The 22,460-nt window shown below is 42.8% G+C and overlaps 1 protein-coding gene across 2 annotated transcripts in view; it reads right to left on the bottom strand.

Annotated features, from left to right (window-relative positions):
* The window catches only part of rmc1 (regulator of MON1-CCZ1), a 74,106-nt gene extending 54,069 nt beyond the window's left edge, over positions 1-20,037 (bottom strand). For both annotated transcript variants that reach the window (XM_073045455.1, XM_073045464.1), the window contains exon 1: positions 19,903-20,037. In XM_073045455.1, coding sequence (XP_072901556.1) covers positions 19,903-20,001 — 99 coding nt within the window. In that variant the 5' untranslated portion in view covers positions 20,002-20,037. The remainder of the gene's footprint in view (positions 1-19,902) is intronic.
* Positions 20,038-22,460: the final 2,423 nt, after the last annotated feature.

Raw genomic sequence — 22,460 nt, 5'->3', positions numbered from 1 at the left:
CGGTGTTCAGCGAAACGGTCTCCCAGTCTGCGGCGGGTCTTCCCAATGTATAAATGGCCACATCGGGAGCACCGGATACAGTATATCACCCCAGTTGACTCACCTGCCCCTGCCCCCCCTCCCTTACCCCCAACCCTATCTATTATTTCAGTCTGGTTCTCTTTCCCTCTCTTTTTTCCCCCTCACTATAATCTCCCCCCCCAGCCCTATCTTTCTTTCTCTTTTATTTCCCATAATTCTGCACCTTCCCCCTAGCCCACTTCCCTCCAACCTATCACTTCCTAGCTCTCTACTTTATCCCTCCCCCCACTTCTTGTCCCCCCTTGACCATCCCATGTTACTTCACTCCTGATGAAGGGTTTCAGCCCGAAACGTCATCACTACCTCCTCCCATAGATGCTGTCTGGCCTACTGAGTTCTGCCAGCATTTTGTGTTTTTAGGTACAGGGTTCTGAGTTGGATGATCAGCCATGATCATACTGAATGGTGGTGCAGGCTCTAAGGGCCAAATGGCCTACTCCTGCACTTATTTTATATGTTTCTATGTCTCTATTACAGTAGATAACCATGATGTTGCCAGGAACTGACAACCCGAGTTATAGGGAGAGGGTTGCTAAGCTAACCCTGTCCCCTTATTGCTTGGAACATAAGGAGACTGATGGGCAACTTTATAAATGTGTCTAAAAGTCTTTTCCCAGGATGGGGAGTCCAAAATTAGGGAACATGGGTTTAGGTTGAGAGCAGAAAGATTTAAAAAGGACCTGAGAGGCAACTTTTTCACATAGTGTGGTGAGTATGTGGAACGAGATGCCAAAGAAAGTGGTTGAGGCAGGTATAGTAGTATCATTTAAGAAGCAATGGACAGGACCGGAGGTCCACAAGCCAGTCCTCATCAGGGGATCAGAAGTGGAGAAGGTCAGCAACTTTAAATTACTTGGTGTTATCATTTCAGAGCCCAGCACTATATGTAATCACAAAGAAAGCACAGCAGTGCCTCTACTTCCATAGAAGTTTGGTAAGATTCAGCATGACATCAAAAACTTCAACAAACTTCTATAGATGTGTAGTGGAGAGTATATTGACTGACTGCAACACAGCCTGGTAGAGAAACACCAATGCCCTTGAATGGAAAATCTTACAAAAAGTCACGGATACAGCCCAGTCCATCACGGGTAGAGCCCTCCACATCACTGAGTACATTTACATGGAGAGCTGTTGCAGGAAAGCAGCATCCATCATCAGGAACCTCCATCACCCAAGACATGCTCTCTTCTTGCTTGGTCTTGGAAGAAGGCACAGGAGCCTCAGGACTCACACCACCAGATTCACGAATAGTTGTTACACCTCAATCATTAGGCTCTTGAACTAGTGGGGATAACTTTACATCACTGAATTGTTCCCACGGCCAATGACTCTTCATCTGATGTTCTCGATATTTATTGCTTTCTTTTTGTACTTGCTTGGTTTTGTTGTTTTTTGCACACTGGTTATCCACCCTATTGGTGTGGTCTTTCATTGATTCTATTATGGTTATTGGATTTACTGAGTATGCCCACAAGAAAATGAATCTCAGGGTTGTATATGGTGACATACATACTTTGATAATAAATTTACTTTGAACTTTGACATACATGGAGGGGCACATCTTGGAGAGGTGTGGAGTGAATGGAGAAACTGAGACAAGCTGGTTAGACACCATAGCCAGCATGGACTGATTTGCCCAAAGGGCCTGTATCTGTGCTGTACGACTTTCAGTGGATTAATATTTCCACTTCAAAAACTCCCCAACTTTCCGGATATACATTTTTATCTTTACCTTATTACCTCCAGTTCCTCCTTTTTATTAAATTCTCAGTTCCCTAACATTTCTTAGAAGTTATCTGTGGTCTTTTGTGTGAAAAACAAAAATATTTTCTTTTAAATTGCTCTTTCTTGTAAAAGTACTCTGAGTTAGAGTAATAAGGCTTTGGCTCAACAAGTCATCAACTAGAACAGGTGGAGGTAAGGTAAGTAGGTAAGTTAATTCCATATGTCTTATTTCTTTTTTTTCTGATTTAACTCTTGAGAGAATAGGGGTATGTCTATAGAGTCAGTGTTCTGTTCTGGGTATCAGATGTGGGACTTCCAGGAGAGTTTCAACTTCCCCAGTGGCCACATCTGCACCAGGTGCATCGAGATGCAGCTCCTTAGACACTGTGTTAGGGAACTGAAGCTGTAGCTCTAGAACCTTCAGCTCGTTAGGGAAAGTAAGGAGGTGATAGACAGAAGCTAGGGGGAGGCTACAAGAAACAGATAAATGGGTGACTGTCAGGAGAAGGATGGGAAAACGTCAGATAGTGGCGAGCACACCTGTAGCGGTCCCCCTCAACAATAAGTATTCCACTTGAGTACTATTGGGAGGAACAACCTCGCCGGGGGAAAGTAACAGCAGCCGTGCCTTTGGCACTGAGTCTGGACCTGTGGCTCAGAAGAGTAAGGAACTGAAGATGAGGGAAGCAGTAATAGGGGACACTTTGGTTAGCGGGACAGATAGACAATTCAGTGGACACAAAAAGGAAACACAGATGGTAGTTTGCCTCCAAGGTGCCAGGGTCCGCAATGTTTCTGAACGTGTCCACGATATCCTGAAAAGGGAGCATGAGCAGCCAGAAGTCGTGGTACGTATTGGTACCAATAACAAAGGTAGAAAAAGGGAGGAGGTCCGGAAAAAAAGAATACAGGGAGTTAGGAGGGAAGCTGAGAAGTAGGACCTCAAGGGTAGTAATCTTGGTACTGCTGCCTGTGCAGCAATGAGAATAGGAATAGAATGAGCTGGCAGATAAATGCACGGCTGAAGAATTAGAGCAGGGATTCAGATTTCTACATAATTGGAACTTCTGGGGAAGGTGTGACCTGTACAAAAGGGGCAGGTTGTACAAACCCCATTTCCAGAAAAGTTAGGATATTTTCCAAAATGCAATAAAAACAAAAATCTGTGACATGTTAATTCACGTGAACCCTTATTTAACTGACAAAAGTACAAAGAAAAGATTTTCAATAGTTTTACTGACCAACTTAATTGTATTTTGTAAATATACACAAATTTAGAATTTGATGGCTGTAACACACTCAACAAAAGTTGGGACAGAGTTAAAATAAGATTGAAAAGTGCACAGAATATTCAAGTAACACCGGTTTGGAAGACTCCACATTAAGCAGGCTAATTGGTAGCAGGTGAGGTATCATGACTGGGTATAAAAGTAGCGTCCATCAAAGGCTCAGTCTTTGAAAGCAAGGATGGGTCGTGGCTCACCCCTTTGTGCCAAAATTTGTGAGAGAATTGTTAGTCAGTTCAAAAGGAACATTTCCCCAACGCAAGATTGCAGAGAATTTAGGTCTTTCAACATCTACAGTACATAATATTGTGAAAAGGTTCAGAGAATTCAGACATCTCAGTGCGTAAAGGGCAAGGTTGGAAACCACTGTTGAATGCGCGTGATCTTTGAGCCCTCAGGCAGCACTGCCTAAGAAACCGTCATGCTACTGTGACAATTATAGCCACCTGGGCTCGGGAGTACTTCGGAAAACCATTGTCACTTAACAGTCTGTCGCTGTATTCAGAAATGCAACTTGAAACTGTACTGCGCAAGGAGGAAGCCATACATCAATTCTATGCAGAAACGCCAGCGAATTCTCTGGGCCCGAGCTCATCTCAGATGGACCGAAAGACTGTGGAACCGTGTGCTGTGGTTAGAAGAGTCCACATTTCAGCTAGTTTTCGGAAAAAACAGGCATCGAGTTCTCCGTGCCAAAGATGAAAACGACCATCCTGATTGTTATCAGCAAAAGGTGCAAAAGCCAGCATCTGTGATGGTATGAGGGTGCATCAGTGCCCACGGCATGGGTGAGGTGCATGTATGTGAAGGTACCATTGACTCTGAGGCGTATATTAGGATTTTAGAGAGACATATGTTGCCATCAAGGCGACGTCTCTTCCCGGGACGTCCATGCTTATTTCAGCAGGACAATGACAGACGACATTCTGCACGGGCTACAACAGCGTGGCTTTGTAGACACAGAGTGCATGTGCTTGACTGGCCTGCTGCTAGTCCAGATCTATCTCCTATTGAAAATGTATGGCGCATCATGAAGAGGAGAATCAGACAACGGAGACCACGGACTGTTGAGCAGCTGAAGTCTTATATCAAGCAAGAATGGACAAAATTTCCAATTGCAAATCTACTACAATTAGTATCCTCAGTTCCAAAACGATTAAAAAGTGTTATTAAAAGGAAAGGTGATGTAACACAATGGTAAACATGCCTCTGTCCCAACTTTTGTTGAGTGTGTTGCAGCCATCAAATTCTAAATTTGAGTATATTTACAAAATAAAATTAAGTTGGTCAGTAAAACTATTGAAAATCTTTTCTTTGTACTTTTGTCAGTTCAATAAAGGTTCACGTGAATTAACATATCACAGATTTTTGTTTTTATCACATTTTGGAAAATATCCCAACTTTTCTGGAAATGGGGTTTGTACTTGAAACTAATATTCCTGCGGACACTAGAGTCACTGGGAGTGGTTTAAACTAATATGACAGGGGTATGGAAACCAGTATGATAAAACTGAGGATGAGCCAGCAGGTTTACCAGTAGATGATGGATGTAACATGAATATAAGGACAAGCCAATGACTAGGTACAAATGCAGACAGGCAAACTTCAAAAGGGTGAAAAATGCAGGACTGAAGGTTCTGTACTTAAATGTGTGTAGCATTCGGAATAAAGTGGATGAACTTGTGGTGCTATTACAGATTGGTCTGTATGACATTGTGGGCATTACTGAGTCATGGCTGAAAGAATGCCATAGTTGGGAGCTTAACATCAAAGGATATACGTACTTTGTATAAAAAGGACAGGCAGGAAGGCATAGGTAGTGGTGTGGCTCTGTTCGTAAAAGATAGAATTACATCTTTAGAAAGAGGTGACATAGGGTCAGAGAATGTTGAATCTTTGTGGGTGGAGTTAAGAAACTGCAAGGGTAAAGAAACCATTATGGGAATCATATATAGGCCTCCAAATTGTAACCAAGATGTGGGGTTGAGATTGCAAAGGAAGCCAGAAAAGGCATGTAATTAGGGTAATTATGCAATTGTAATAGGGGATTTCAACATGCAAGGGGATTGGGAAAATCCGGTTGGTGTCGGATCACATGAGAAGGTATTTGTTGAATGCCTAGGAGATGGCTGTTTAAAGCAGCCTATGCTTGAGCCTACTTGGGGAAAGACCATCTTAGATTGTGTGTTGTGTAATAGCCCAGATCTTATTAGGGAGCTTAATCCTAAAGAAACCCTTAGGAGGCAGTGATCATAACATGATTTAATTCATACTGCAATTTGAGAAGGAGAAGCTTAAGTCACATGTATCAGTATGGAATAAAAGAAATTACAGAGACACGAGAGAGCAGCTTGCCCGGGTGGACCCGAGGAGGATATTGGTGGGAATGATAGCAGGGCAGAAATGGCTGAAGTTTCTGGGAATTGTTCACAAGGCACAGGATAGATATACCCAACAGAAAAAGTTGTTCTCAAATGGCAGGAGTAGGCAACTAAGTTAAGGACTACATAAAAGCCAAGGAAAGGGCATATAAGGTAGCGACAGTGAGTGGGAAGTTGGATGATTGGGAAGCTTTTAAAATCCAACAAAAGGCAACTAAAAAAGCTATAAAAGAGAAAAGGTGAAATATGAGAGCAAAATAGCCAACTATATAAAGCAGGATACTAACAGCTTTTTCAGAGTAAAAGGGAGGTTAGACACAAAAAGTTGGAAGAACTCAGCAGGCCAGGCAGCATCTATGGAAAAGAGTATAGTCGACGTTATGGACCGAGACCCTTCAGCAGGACTCTTTTCCTCTTTTCCATAGATGCTGCCTGACCTGCTGAGTCCTTCCAGCATTTTGTGTGTGTTGCTTGGATTTCCGGTATCTGCAGATCTTCTCTTGTTTATGAAAGGGAGGTGAGAGTTGATATTGGACCACTGGAAAATGATGCTGGTGAGGTAGTAGTAGGGGACAAAGAAATGGCAGATGAACTTAATGAGTACTTTGCATCAGTCTTCACGGTGGAAGACACTAGCAGTGTGCCAGAGGTCTGTGAGCATCAGGAAGCAGGAGTGAATGCCATTGCTACTACAAAGGAAAAAGTGCTCAGCAAACTGAAAGGTGTTAAGGTGAGTAAGTCACCTGGATCAGATGGACTACATCCCAGAGTGCTGAGAGAGGTTACTGAAGAGATAATGGATGCAATGGTCATGATCTTTTAAGAATCACTTGATTTTTGCATGGTCACAGGGGACTGGAAAATTGCAAATGTCACTTCACTCTTTAAGAAGGGAGGAAGGCAAAAGAATGGAAATTATAGTCCAGGTAGTCTAACCTCAGTGGCTGGGAAAGTGCTGGAGTCTACTATTAAGGATGAGGTTTTGGGGTAATTGGAGACTAATGATAAAATAAGTCTAAGTCAGCATATAAATATTTCTCTGTAAAGAGTAACCTTGCCTGACATTTCTGTTAGAGTTCTTCAAGGAACTAACAAGCAGTGTGGACAAATGAAAGGCAGTGGATGTCTTTACTTGGATTTTCAGAAAGCATTTGATAAGGTGCCACACATGAAGCTGCTTAACAAGATCAAATCCTATGGTGTTACAGGATAGAAGAATGGCTGACAGCCAGGAAGCAGCAAGTGGAAATAAAAGGGGCCTATTCTTGTTGGCTGCCAGTGACAAGTGGTGTTCCTCAGGGGACAATATTGGGACTGCTACTTTTCACATTGTCTACCAATGATTTGGATAATAGAATTGATCACCCTGTGGCTAAGTTTGCGGATGATACGAAGGTAGGGTGGTGAGGTAGGTAGTGCTGAGGAAACAATACAATTGCAGAAGGACTTAGACAAATTGGAAGAATGGACACAAAAGTTGCAAGTGGAATACAGTGTTGGGAAATGTTTGATAATGCATTTTGGTAAAAGGAACAATAGTGCAGACTATTATCTAAATGGGGAGAAAGTTCAAACATCAGAGGTACAGAGGGACTTAGGAGCCCTTATGCAAGACTCACAGAAGGTTAATTCACAGGTTGAGTCTGTGGTAAAGAAGGCAAATGCAATGTTGGCATTCATTTCAAGGGGAATAGCATATAAAAGCAAGGAGATAATGCTGAGCCTTTATAAGATACTAGTCAGGTCACACTTAGAGTATTGTCAATAGTTTTGAGCCGAATATCTCAGAAAGGATGTGTTGTCATTGGAGAGAGTCCAGCAAGAGGCTCATAAGGATGATTCTGGGAATGAACGGGTTAACTTACAAGTAGCATTTGGCTGCTTTGGCCTGTGTTCACTGAAATTTAGAAGAATGCATGGAGATCTCATTGAGATCTCACCTACGGAATATTGAAAGGACTAGATAGGGTGGATGTGGAGAGGATGCTTCCTGTGGTGGGAGTATCCAGAACTAGAGGGCACAGCCTCAAAACTGAGGGCGACCTTTTAGAACAGAGGTTAGGAGGAATTTTCTTTTAGCCAAAGAGTAGTGAATCTGTGGAATGCTCTTGGTGAGGCTAAGTCCATGGGTATACTTAAGTGGAAGATGATAGTTTCCTGTCAGAACATCAAATGATATGGTGAGAAGGCAGGTAATATGGGGTTGAGTGGGATCTAGGATCAGCCATGATGGAATGGTGAAGCAGACTCGATGGACTGAATGGCCTAATTCTGCCCTATGTATTAAGATCGCGTTATAACGGGTTTTACTGTAATTTATGTTTTTCTTGTGAACACTGCTTACATGATGCCATGTACCTGTGATGCTGCAACAAGTAAATTTTTCATTGCATCTGTGCACACACGTACACGTGGATGTGACAATCAACTAGTCTGTGACTTTGCTCCCCATCTCTGGTACTGCTACTTTTTTAATTTTATTTTATTTAGTTTATTGAAGATACAGCTCAGAATAGGCCTTCTAGCCATGCTACCCAGCAACTCCTGACACCCATGATTTAACCCAGCCCAATCACAGGACATTACCATGCATGTTGGCATCTTCTCTTTGGATCTAGTGCTACCAATAACTTCTCTTATAAGCTTATTACCTAAAAAGACCAAGGTAACATGTCTGAATGTCTGGCATCCTGTCTCACTCACCTCGATAATAAGCAAATGCTTTGAGAGGCTGCTCAAGGACTATATCTGCAGCATGCTACCACCCATTCTGGACCCCCTACGATTCACCTACTGACACATCCGATCGACAGATCAACGCAATAGCCACAGGTCTACACACTGTCCTTTAACAACTGGAGAAAAGGGATGCTTACGTGAGAATGCTGTTCTTGGACTACAGTTCAGCTTTCAACACCATAATTCCCTCCAGGCTTGAGAAGTAGCTCAGAGACCTTGACCTTCACCCTGCCTTATGCAGAAAGTGGTTCAGACAGCCCGGTGCATCTGTGGATGTGAACTTCCCATTATTCAGGACATTCACAGTGACAAGCGCATAAAAAGGGGCCGAAGGATCATTGGGGACCTGAGTCACCCCAACCACATACTGTTCCAGCTGCTACCATCTGGGAAATGGTACCGCAGCATCAAAGCCAGGACCAACTGGCTCTGGGACAGCTCTTTCCACCAGGCTATCAGACTGATTAATACACGCTGACACAATTGTATTTCTGAGCTATATTAACTGCTCTGTTGTACACCTTACTGTACATTCTACTTATCACAAATTACTATAAATTGCACATTCAGATGGAGACGTAACAAAAGATTTATTCCTTGTGTACGTGAAGAATGTAAGAAATAAAGTAAATTCAATACAATTCTGCTGTGCTGCTCTTCCTGTATTCATGCTCCAGAAAGGCATGTACTACTACCTCAGTGCTATATTCATTCATTAAACAGAACAGAGCACAGTACAGGCCCTTTGGCCCTATGCTATGCTGACCTTTTAACCCACTCTAAGATCAATCTAACCCTTTCCTCCCATCTGTACCTATCTCATGGCTTGGCTTCGCGAACAAATATTTAGGAAGGGGGCTGCCTACGTCTGCTGCAGGCTCGCTAGTGACTGACGAGGCCAATATGGGACAAACAGACCCAACCGCAGCGGTTTCAAGGGAAAATCTGTTCTGGGTTTGGTGCTGCTGTGTCACGGTTCTTCCTCCTCCTTTTGTCCTCAAGGCCAGCCCTGCGTGCATTCTCGAAGGAGGAGACAGACTGGTGAATGGTGTTTTGCCAGACCTCACAATCGAAGGCTAGATTAGACCACTGGCGATGGTCAATGTGACAGACACCAAGGGATTTCTTCAGAGAGTCCTTGTACCTCTTCTTCGGTGCCCTCCTGTCACAGTGGCCAGTGGAGAGTTTGCCATACAGCACAATCTTGGGCAGGCGATGACCCTCCATCCTGGAGACGTGCCCTGCCCAGCGCAGCTGCGTCTTCAACAGCATGGCCTCGATGCTGGTGACCTCTGCCTGTTCGAAGACTTCAGTGTTGGTGCTGAAGTCACTCCAGTGGATGTTGAGGATGGTGCAGAGGCAGCGCTAGTGAAAACGCTCGGACTTCCGGTGAGATGGCGATTGCTTAGCTGCTCCGAACTTTTGTTCCGTTACGGTCGCTATCTTTGCACTAAATGTCTCCATTTTTTAAACCTTAATTAGGAACTTTTTCAGAATCTCTTACTTGCCTGTGAACACATCTAACTTACAATGTCTAGCAAGAGTTCTAAATCCGGGAGAAAGGAAGTTCCGGCTCTCTCAGACGAGACCCGGGCTGCGCTCGGACAGCTCCGAGACGAAATTTTAAAGGAATTCAAAACCGCTTTCAAACAGTTGGAAGACAAACTGGATCGGATCAACGATAAAGTGGACAAACATGCTGAACACTTATCTCGCATCGATTCGACTTCTGAAGATTTAGAAAGCCGTGTTCGATACTTGGAGACTCTCTGTTCCAGCTTAGAGGGAAAATGTAACAAACTCCTTTCCAAAATGGTGGATCTCGAAAATCGCAGCAGACGCTGCAATCTTAGAATTCTTGGATTACCAGAGGCCACCGAACAGGGATCAACAGTGAAGTTTTTCGCCAAGTTTCTCTGTGAGATATTCGGAAGAGATTTGCTTCCGAACCCGCCCGAGCTCGAACGGGCACACAGAGTTTACGTTCCCCTCGGAATTCTGGGCTCCCGCCCGCGACCAGTAATTTTGTGCTTCCATCAATACCAGGTAAAACACAGTCTGATTGTGGAGGCACGTCGCAGAGGTTCTTTTTCTTTCCAGGATACAACCATTCGCTTTGTGGAAGATTTTGCACCCCAGACCTTAAAGATGCGCGCTGAGTTTAAAGGCGCAATGAAAGTGCTTTTTGATCGTGGTTTTAAACCCTCTCTTCGTACTCCTGCTGATCTACGAATCAAGCTTAATACTGGAAAATACAAGTGGTTTAAATCAGCGAAGGAAGCTGAAGCATTTGTGGCAAGTCTTCCGGCTATCCAGTCATCTTCGGAACCCGATCGGACTTCCTAAAACGGTGGATAAGTACTTCTCGTAGTAAAATTACATTTTCTGGACTCAGACTTTACGTGAATCATTCAGACATTATTCATTGAAACTCCAAGGGCTGTTGACAAGCTCTCCCTGGATTTGGTGTGTGTGTAATCTATTTTATTCTTGTATAACTTTATCTACAGAGTTCTACAACTAACTCTAACTTGTTTTGGAGGTTTGAAGTCGTTAGTGAAGGCCTCCCTGTTTGTTGGTTCACAGTTTAATTGCTGATTTATTTTTCCTTTTTTTAATATTTATTTATTTATTTATTTTCTTCACCCTTTTTTCTAATCTCTGAATTTTTTTCTCTCCTCTCTGTAAATGGTTGATAAATACTCGTCTTGAATTTATAATTTTCCCTTTCTTCTTTTTTTTTAAACCTTTTTTTCCCCTTTCTCTTACTTTATTCTTCTATAATTTTTCGCGAGTAGGTTAGTTTTGGTTTTATCCCGATTTTCTCTGTATTAAGTTTTATATTTCTGCAGAAGGTGTTCTAATCTGTAGTTATGTTTTCTAGTGCATAAACTAGTTACTATTTGCTATAGTATTTATACGGAACTGCTGTTAATGACACAGATCTGGAAGTTGTATTTGGGTTAATTTTTTTGGTAGAGCTAGCTACTTGTTTTGGTAGCCGTCTAGTTTTGGGTTGTGTGGGTGGGGTGGATTTTCCAGTTCCAACATCACTCATTGTATTTATTGTTTCTCTTTATTGCTCAGGACATGTATATGTTTTGATTTTACGAATCTTTTCTTGTGTTGTGGGGCTTGGGGAGGATACTAAGCTTACTTGTCTTTAATTTAGGTGCTTTTTTGTTAATTCTCTTCCTTTGTAGCATATTGTTATTGTATGCTTAATTTTGTACTGTATTAATGTTCCTCATTGGGATTTGGGGTTTTTAATTTGTAAAAAGTTTTGAAAAACTAATTTAAAAAAAAAGAAAACGCTCAAGGAGTCGTAGGTGGTGACGGTAGGTGATCCACGACTCGGAGCTGTCAGGAGGGTGGTCAGTACAACGGCTCTGTACACGCTGATCTTTGTGCCTTTCTTCAGATGCTTGTTGTTCCAGACTCTTTTGTGCAGCCTGCCGAATGCGCTGTTTGCCTTTACCAATCCGTTGTCAATCTCATTGTCGATCTTGGCATCTGACGAGATGGTGCACCCCAGGTAGCTGAACTGGTGGACTGTCTTCAGCTCTGCCTTGCCAATGGTGATGTGGGAAGGGTGGTAATAACCATGTAACAATTATAGCACAGAAACAGGACATCTCAGCCCTTCTAGTCCATGCCGAACGCTTACTCTCACATAGTCCCACCTACCTGCACTCAGCCCATAACCCATTCCTTTCCCGTCCATATACCTATCCAATTTTACTTTAAATGACAATACCGAACCTGCCTCTACCACTTCTACTGGAAGCTCTTTCCATACAGCTACCACTCTCTGAGTAAAGGAATTCCCCCTTGTGTTACCCTTAAACTTTTGCCCCCTAACTCTCAACTCATGTCCTCTTGTTTGAATCTCCCCTACTCTCAATGGAAAAAACCTATCCACGTCAACTCTATCTATCACCCTCATAATTTTAAATACCTCTATCAAGTCCCTCCTCAACCTTCTACACTCCAAAGAATAAAGATCTCTTCCTGAGGTGCAAGCTGATGGAGAACTTCTGTCTTCAAGCTGATTTCCAGTCTGAAGAGCTCAGCAGTCTCTGCAAAGCAGGATGTTATACGCTGCAGGAGGTCTCTGTGTGGGCAACAATGAGTCTCTTAAATGCACCTTAAAATTATGACCCCTCCTACTAGCATTTCCACCCTGATAAAAATTCTCTGGTTATCCACTCTATCTACGCCTCTTATTACCTTTTTACAACTCTATCAAGTCACCTCTCATCTTCTTTCACTCCAAAAAGAAAAGCACTAGCTCACTCAACTTATTGTAATAAAACATGCTTCAAAAAGGCAACAATTATACCAGTGCCTGAGAAGAATAATGTGGGCTGCCTTATTGACTACCACCCAGTAACACTCATATTGACAGTGATGAACTGCTTTGAGAGGTTGGTTATGACTAGACTGAACTCCTGTCTCAGCAAGGACCTGGACCCATTGCAATTTGCCTATTGCCACAATAGGTCAACGGCAGACGGAATCTCAATGGCTCTCCACACGGCTTTAGACCACCTGGACAACACAAACACTTATGTCAGGTTGCTGTTCATCAACTATAGCTCAGCATTTAATACCATCATTCCCACAATCCTGATTGAGAAGTTGTAGAATCTGGGCCTCTGTACCTCCCTCTGGAATTGGATTGTCGACTTCCTAAATGGAAGACCACAATCTGTGCAAATTGGTGAATTCATATCCTCCTCGCTGACAATCAACACTGGCGCATCGCAGGGGTGTGTACTTAGCCCATCTCTATATACACATGACTGTGTGGCTAGGCATAGTTCAAATACCATCTATAAATTTGCTGACGATATAACCATTGTTGGTAGAATCTCAGGTAGTGACAAGAGGGCGTACAGGAGTGAGATATGCCAACTAGTAGAGTGATGTCGCAGCAACAACCTGGCACTCAACGTCAGTAAGACGAAACAGCTGATTGTGGACTTCAGGAAGGGTATGATGAAGGAATACATAACAATCTTCATAGAGGGATCAGAAGTGGAGAGAGTGAGCATTTTCATGTTCCTGTGTGTCAAGATCTCTGAGGATCTAACCTGGTCCCAATATATTGATGTAGTTATAAAGAAGCCAAGTCAGCAGCTATACTTAGGAGTTTGAAGAGATTTAGTATGTCAATAAATACACTCAAAAGCTTCTATAGTTGTACCATGGAGAGCATTCTGACAGGCTGCATCACTGTCTGGTATGGAGGGGCTACTGCACAGGACCAAAAGAAGCTGCAGAGGGTTGTAAATCTAGTCAGCTCTATCTTGGGCACTAGCCTACAAAGTACCCAGGACATCTTCAGGCAGCGGTGTCCCAGAAAGGCGGCATCCATTATTAAGGACCTCCAACACTCAGGGCATGCCCTTTTCTCACTATTAACATTAGGTAGGAGATACAGGAGCCTGAAGGCACACACTCAGTGATTCAGGAAGCTTCATCTCCTCTGCCATCCAATTCTTAAATGGGCATTGAATCCTTGGACACTACCTCATTTTTTTAATATACAGTATTTCGGTTTTTGTACTTTTTAAAATCTATTCAATATATGTATACTGTAATTAATTTACTTGTTTATTATTATTATTTATTTTCTGTTCTAGATTATGTATTGCATTGAATTGCTGCTGCTAAGTTAACAAATTTCACGTCACATGCCGGTCATAATAAACCTGATTCTGATTCTAATTCTCTCCAATCCAGGCAACACCCTGGTAAATTTCCTCTACGCCCTCCCAAAACTTTCCATATCCTTCCCATAATGAGGTGATCAGAACAGGACTCCAAGTGTAGTCTAATCAGAGCTATATAGAGCTATAACATTACAGCTCTTGCTCTCAATTTCCTGACTAATGGGCAACATAACATATGCCTTCTTAACCACCCTATCAACTTACACACCAATTTTGAGAGATATGGTTGTGAACCATATGATCCTGCTGTTCATCCCCACTGCTAAGAATACTACCATCAGCCTTGTATTTTCCCTTCAAGTTCGACCTTCCAAAGTCTATCATAGAGCAAGGGTCCCAGAACATCCCTATGGAATACCACTGGTCACCAACCTCCAGGAAGAATATGCCCCATTTACTACCACCCTCTGCTTTCTGTGAGCAAGACAATTCTGAATCCACACAGCCAGGTTTCCCAGATCCCATGCCTCCTGACTTTCTGATAAGCCTACAGACCAGTAAGCCTTGTCAAAAGCCTTACTAAAATTCATGTAAACCACATCCACCACTCTACTTCATCGATTTGTTTAGTAATTTTCCTCAAAGAATTCAGTTAGGCTCGTCAGGCTCTATACTTTCCAAGACATCTTCAAGGAGTGGTGCCTCAGAAAGGCGGCATCCATTATTAAGGACCCCCATCACCCAGGGCATGCCTCTTCTCATTATTACCGACAGGAAGGATGTACTTTTAGTTATTTAACATACATATTATATACTTTCTATAATTGATTTACTTATTTATTTTTTTATTTCTATATTATCATGTATTACATTTTACTGTTGCTGTTAAGGTAATACATTTCATGACATATGCTGGTGATATTTAACCTGATTCTGAGGCATGACCTGACCCTCACAAAGCAATGCTGACTATCCCTAATGAGACTATGCCCCTCCAAATGCTCATAAATCCTGTCTCCAAGAACCCTCCCTATTAGTTTTCCCACCACTGACGTAAAGCTTACTGGTCTGTAATTCTTAGCGCTATTGCTATTACCCTTTTTGAACAAAGGACTAATATTTGCCACCCTTCAATCTTCTGAGACTATTCCTGTGGCCAATAGCATGCGATGATCATCATCAAAGGCACAGCAATCTCTTCCCTTGCTACCTGGGGTATATTCCATTTGGCCACAGGGACTTATCTATTGTAAGTTTTTCAAAGGTTCCAGCTCTTTAACATCAACATGTTCTAGCATATCAGCCTGTTTTACACTGTCGTTACAAACTTCAGGATCCCTCTCACTGGTGAATTCTGAAGCAAAGTATTCAGTACAAACCTCCCCAAGCTCTTCCAACTCCAGGCCTGTTTTTTCTATCCCAGTTTGGTCCTAGCATTATTCTAGCCATCCCCCTGTTCATGTACATGTAGAACACCTTGGGGTTTTCCTTAATCCTATTCACCAAGGTTTTCTCATGTTCTCTACTAGTATTCATAAGTCTATTCATAAGCTCCTTGCTATCTTGTAACTCCCTAGGGCCCTGTCTGATCCTCGCTTCCTAAGACATAAGTATGCCTTGTTCGTCTTGACCAGATGTTCCACATCTCTTGTCAACCATGGCTCCTTCACCCTATCATCCTTTCCCTGCCTCAAAAGGACAAATCTAACCAGAACTCCATCCAATTACTCCGTTAACAACAACCTCATTTCATTGTGCATTTTCCTGAGAATATATGTACCCAATTTATACTCCCATGTTTCTGCCTAATAGCATCAGAATTCACTGTCTCCCAATTAAATACCTTCCCATATCATCTTCTCCTGTTCCGGTCCAAAACTATGGCAAAAGTCAGGGAATTTTGATCACTGTCTCCAAAATGCTCACCTACAGAGCAATCAGAATAGGGTTTATTATCACTGGTATGTGACATCAAATTTGTTAACTTAGCAGCAGCAGTTTAATGCAATACATATTCCAGCAGAGAGAGAAAAATAATAATAGTAAAAATAAATAAAATAAAACATAATAATAAATAAACAAGTAAATCAATTACAGTCGGCCCTCCTTATCCATGAGGGATTGGGTCTGGGACCCCTTGCAGATACCAAAAAACATGGATGCTCAAGTCCCTGTTTCAGTGCAGTGGACTTTAAGACCCAGAGGAACCCCAGACCTTATTTAACCTGTCTCAGAGCAGTGGTTTTTAGGACCCTGCGGAGCTCTGAATCCATAGTGTTTCTGTTCACGAAAATAATCATGATCACGATTGAAAATAAAGTGGAAATAATAAAGCGATCGGAAAGAGGAGAAACACCATCAGTCATTGGAAAAGCGTTAGGCTATAGTCGGTCAACGATTGGAACAATTTTAAAGGATAAAGTGAGAAAGCCCCTGCCCCAATGAAAGCTACAATTATTACTAAGCAACGGAGTGGTTTAATTATTGAAATACATACGTTTCTTAAGTATTTTATATGCATAGAAAGGTAAAATATATACTATTTTCTAAGACAAATGTTTGACTAACTGACACTAAATAATACTGGATGTAGCTGTTCCGACTTACTTAGTAGGAGAACTTCAGATTTTTTTCAATCCCAATCCACGATAACCCTCTCACATCCTCTTTAAATCATCTCTACATTACCTATAATACCTAATACAATGTAAATGCTATGTAAATAGTTGTTATACTGCATTGTTTAGGGAATAATGACAAGAAAAAAAGTCTGTACATGCTCGAAGAACGAGTGCTGGAAGAGCACTTCCGGGTTTTCTCGATTCGCGGTTGGTTGAATTCGCGCATGCAGAACTCGTGAATAAGGAGGGCCGACTGTACGTATAGTGAATAGATTTTTCACAATGTGCAAAAAAACAGAAATACTGTACTATATTAAAAAAAAGTGAGGTAGTGTCCAAAGCTTCAATGTCCATTTAGAAATCAGATGGCAGAGGAGAAGAAGCTGTTCCTGAATCGCTGAGTGTGTGCCTCAGGCTTCTGTACCTCCTACCTGATGGTAACAGTGAGAAAAGGGCATTTTTCTCACTCAACAACCTGACATTCAGTACCAGGTTGTTGCTGCGGCACCACTCCACTAGTTGGCATATCTCACTCTTGCACGCCCTCTCGTCACCACCTGAGATTCTACCGACAATGGTTGTATCGTCAGCAAGTTTATAGATAGTATTTGAGCTATGCCTAGCCACACAGTCATGTGTATACAGAGCAGTGGGCTAAGCACACAAACCCCTGAGGTGTGCCAGTGTTGATTGTCAGCGAGGAGGATACGTTATCACCAATCCGCACAGACTGTGGTCTTCCAGTTAGGAAGTCGAGGATCCAATTGCACAGTGAGGTACAGAGGCCCTGGTTCTGCAACTTCTCAATCAGGATTGTGGGATCTGTCACCTGACTAGGTTTATTGCCTAGTACCAGATCCAGAATGGGCTTGCCTCTAGTTGGGCTGTCTACATATTGTCAGGAATCCTTCCTGGGCAAAACGAACAAATTCCACCCCATCTATACTTTTTGCACTGAGAAACCAATAAATACCAGGAAAGCTGAAGTCATCCAGGAGTATACCATGTTACTTACGCACCATTCCTAAATCTGCTTCCCGATCTGCTCCTCGGTTACTCCATCGATATGGGGGTGGGGGTGTCTATAGAATACTCCCAATAGTGATTGCTCCTTTTTTGTTTCTGACATCCACCCACACTGACTCAGTAGACAATCCCTCCAAGATTAACTCCCTTTCTGCGGCTGTGATACTATCCCTGAATAGCAATGCCATTCCCCTACCTCTTTTACCTCCCTCTCTGCCCTTTTTGAAACAACCAATCCCTGGAATATTCAGAAGCCATTCCTTCCCTTGTGACAGCCACAAAGTCATAGTTCCATGTATTGATCCATGCTAAGTTCATTATCATTGTTCCTGATACTTCTTGTATTAAAATAAGACATAGTTCAACCCAACCAACCGACCGTATTTATGCCCTATCTACTGCCTATCCTTCCTCATGGTCTTTTTACATGATACATCTACCTTTAAATTAACTACTGTATCCTCTGATTTATCACTTTAGTTCCCATCCCTCTGCCAAACTAGTTTAAACCCTCATCAACTTTAATAAATCTTCTCAAATTCAACTGTAACCAGTCATATTTTCCCTGAAGAGATCATAATAATCCACAAAACTAAAATATGCCCCTACCTACCTATCTCCCAGAATTCTCTCTTTGGGACCTCATCACTTTTCCAACCTATGTCATTAGGATCAATATGTAGCATGACTTCTGGCTGCTTAAGAATGCTGTATCTGAGAAGTCCCTGACTTTGACATCTGGGATGCAAAGTAGCATCTGAGAGTCTCCTTCACATCCACAAAATCTCCTGCCTGCTCCAAGAAATATTGAATCCCCTATTACTACCCTCTCCTCTTCTCCCCCGTCCTTTCTGAGCTACAGAGACAGACCTGGTCATTGTGGCTTTCCCTAGTAGGTTGTCCCTCCCAACAGTATCCATGCTATTGAGGCCAACAGCCACAGGAGTACTCTGCATTATTTGCCTATTCCCTTTACCTCTCCTGACAGTCACACGGTTATCTGCCTCCTGCAACACAGCTGTGCTTGTTTCCCTATAGATCTTATCTATCATCTCCTCATTCTCCCAGAAGAGGCAAAGGTTATCCAGCTCCTTTCCCACAGTGTGGAAGAAGCTGCACTCAGATGTAGTAATCAGACAGACTGGAGGTCTCACAGATCTCCCACATCCTGTATAAGAAACACACTGAACTGGCATCTATTCTCACTACTCCAACCAAAAACAAGGAAACTTGACTAAATCTCAAACTAGCCTCCGCTTCTCCTAGCACGGTTATGCCTTTTCCTGCAGCTCCCATTTTAACCCTGTGCAACTTGCTCCTCTTGTCTTTGTGTTATCGAGAACAGGCTCTCTTCTCATTACTACCATTGAGGAGGTGGTACAGGAGCCTGAAGACCCATTCTCAATGATTCAGAAAGAACTTCTTCTGCTCTCCCATCAGATTTCTGAACAGTCCAACAACACTACCTTGCTGTTCCCTTCACTATATATGTTGCAAATGTTACAGCTGCAAAACAACAAATTCCATTTCATATATCAGTGATAATAAAGCTGATTCTGTTTAAATTCAATTATCTACTTCAGTTTCCTGGAAGCTCAATAACCAGGGACACAGATTTAACAGAACTGGTAAAATAAAAAGGACTAGGAAGGAAGATTTTCATCCAAAGTGTCATGATGCCTGGAACTTACTGTCAATTGAAGTAGAAACCTTCATCACATTTAAAAATTATGTACCAGGCTGGGCTGGATGACTACTTTATTACCAACCCAATGAACTGAATCTGCATTGATATTTCAGTAAAAATCAGAGCATGCACATGAAATTCCTCGTGAGGATTGTTCAGTTGGTGAAGAAAGGAACCAGGGATGATCCTGGAAACTATGGACCAGTGATTCTCACATCAGTGGAAAGAATTCTTAGGGATAAGATTTATGAGCATTTGGAAAACCAAGGCCTAATTAGGGAGAGCCAGCATGTCTCTGTGCAGAGCAAGTCGTGTCGCACTAACAATTTGAATTTTGTGACGAGGGCGATTGATGAAGGTAGAGCTGTGGATCGTGTCTACATGCACTTTAGATAAAGCGTTGAGAGAAAGGGAGGGGTGAGGCGAAAGATAGGTGATGAAGCAAGAGATGGGTGGGCGAGATATGGGATGCATTGGTACGGGAGGGAGTGGGTGGAACGGGTAAAGGGGAATGAGGTTGGGATGATGAGGGGGGAGGGGCGGAGGACGGGTAATGAGAGGCGGGATAAGGGGGAGGTGTAGGGAAGGACCGTCGGGTGGGGGGGGGGGGAGTTGAACGGAGAGGTATTTTCTGCGGCGGAGAGGCAAGGTTGGACCTTTCCCCCACCCTCTCACCTGTTTATTCGCTTCATCGAAGAAGACATTGTTGACGGACGAAACCTTCTCGAAGTGAACCGGGCTGTCAGACAGCTCTAGGTAATGTCCGTAATCCATCCCGGCGTCTAATAACAGAGCGCAGGCGCGTGTACCTCCCCAACAGCCGGTATTGCGCAGGCGCGCGTACCTGCCCAACAGCCGGCATTGCGCAGGCGCGTGTACCTCCCCAACAGCCGGCATTGCGCAGACGCGCGTACCTCCCCAACAGCCGGCATTGCGCAGGCGTATTCGTCCTTGGTTACCAGCAACGCGTATGCGCGGTCTGAATCCCAGCGATTGAGATCTAATGTTCAGCTTTAGTGATGGTGTTGGTAGAATGGCGTTGTATTTCCAAGTCAGGGGGTGACTTGGTGGGGGACCTGTAAGTGTCGCTGTTATCCTACACTCATTGCCGTCATGGTCGAGATCAAAGGCTGGGAAGTGCAGTTACTGGGACCCGTCATCTGGATAGAGGTGAGAAACAGTATAAAGTGTTCAGGTCAAGATATTGCCGGGCTGCAATGTCTCGTGGCTCAGAATTAGCTGTTTTTAAGACCATAAAACCATAAGATATAGGAACGGATTTAAGCCATTTGGTCTATCAAGGCTGCTCTGTCATTTCATCATGTCAGATCCATTTCCCTCTCAACCACAATCTCCTGCCTTCTCCTCATAACCCTTCATGCCTTGACTAATAAAGAATCTATGAACCTCTGCCTTAAATAATCCAATGACATGCCCATCACAGCTGCCTGTGGCAACAAATCCCACAAATTCACTACTCTCTGGCTCCATTCTAAATGGACATCATACTATTCTGAGGCTGTACCCTTTGGTCCTAGACTCCCCCACCATAGGAAACATACTCTCTACATCTACTCTATTGAGGTCTTTCAACGTTCAATTAGATCCATCCCCATTCCTCTGAATTCCAGTGAGTACAGGCCCAGAGCCATCCAACGCTCCTCATCTGTGTCCTTGTATAGATGGGACGGTTTGCAACTGAACTGGCGAGAAGGTTTGTCTTTTGCTGCACTGTGAAGTTTAAACTAGAATTGCGGGGGGGGGGGGGGGGGGGAACAAGAGTGCCAGAATGGTTAGTGGAGAGTTTGTGGAGGCAAATGTTGCTAAGACCTCAAAGTTGGGAATCAAAAGATTGAGCATGGTGTGACTAGTGTCCTGAGCTGTGTATATCTCAATGCAAGAAGTATCGTAGGAAAGGTGGATGATAGTGCTGAAAATGAGGTAGCTGGTTTACAAACAGAGGCAATGTGTAGCGAGGAAAGGCTGTTAATGGGGTAAAATTGCAGTCAACAGGATGAGCTGCAACATAAAAGGTGGACAAAATCGAAAAGGGTGAATACAGGACTGAAGAAAGGTCTTGGCCCAAAACATTGACTGTTAACTCGTTTCCATAGATACCACCTTGCCTGCTGAGGTCCTCCAGCATCTCGTGTGTTGCTTGGATTTCCAGCAACTCCAGATTTTCTCTTGTTTGTTACTGAATTGACATTAAATGTCAATGATTTGGATGATGGAATTGATGGTTTTGTTGCTAAGTTTGCAGACAATATGAGGTGGAGGGGCAGGTAGTCTTGAAGTAGAGAGGCTACAGAAGGATTTAGACAAATTCAGAGAATAGGCAAAGAAATAGCAGATGGAATACAGTGTCAGGAAGTGTATGGTCATGCACTTTGGTAGAAGAAATGAAAAGGTTAACTATTTTCTAAATGGAGAGAAAATACAAAAAGCTGAGGCACAAAGGGACTTGGGTATCACTGTGGAGGATTCCAATGACATAACAAGTTGAATAAACTAAACTGATTAACTTAAACAGAAATGTGTGAAGGACAACCAAACTAATAGGTGAGGATGTGGCAGATGTGACAGCTTAACATTCAAATCATCAATTCTTACACCAAGGCAAGAGTGAGCATAACACCAGCACACAAAGTAGTCATCCTGCATTAGCAAGGTCTCTCCAAAGCAGACATTTCATAGCAGAAAGGATTTTCAAGATGTGCCATTCAAACACTTCTGAAGAAGCATAAAGAAATGAGCACGGTTGAGGACCAAGTAAAGTCAAGTCAAGTTCATTGTCATTTTGACCATTAACTGCTGGTACAGTACACAGTAAAAATGAAACAACATTCCTCCAGGACCCTGGTGCTACATGAAACAACACAAAACTACACTAGACTATGTGAGACAGCTCAAAGCTACAATAGACTATGCAAAACAACATAAAAACTGCACTAGACTACAGACCTGCACAGGACCACATAAAGTGCACAAAACAGTGCAGGGCAGTACAATAATTAATAAACAAGACAACAGGCACAGTAGAGGACAAATTACAATATAATAATAAATGATGTAGATGTCAGTCTAGACTCTGACTATTGAGGAGTCTGATAGCTTGGGGGAAGAAACGGTTGGCCAGTCTGGTCATGAGAGCCCAAATGCTCGATACCTTTTACCAGATGGCAGGAGGGAGAAGAGTTTGTGTGAGGGGTGTGTGGGGTCCTTCACAATAC

Source organism: Hemitrygon akajei, chromosome 1 (assembly GCF_048418815.1).
Source record: "Hemitrygon akajei chromosome 1, sHemAka1.3, whole genome shotgun sequence".
NCBI lineage: Eukaryota > Metazoa > Chordata > Chondrichthyes > Myliobatiformes > Dasyatidae > Hemitrygon > Hemitrygon akajei.
This window is presented reverse-complemented; position numbering and strand designations above follow the sequence as displayed.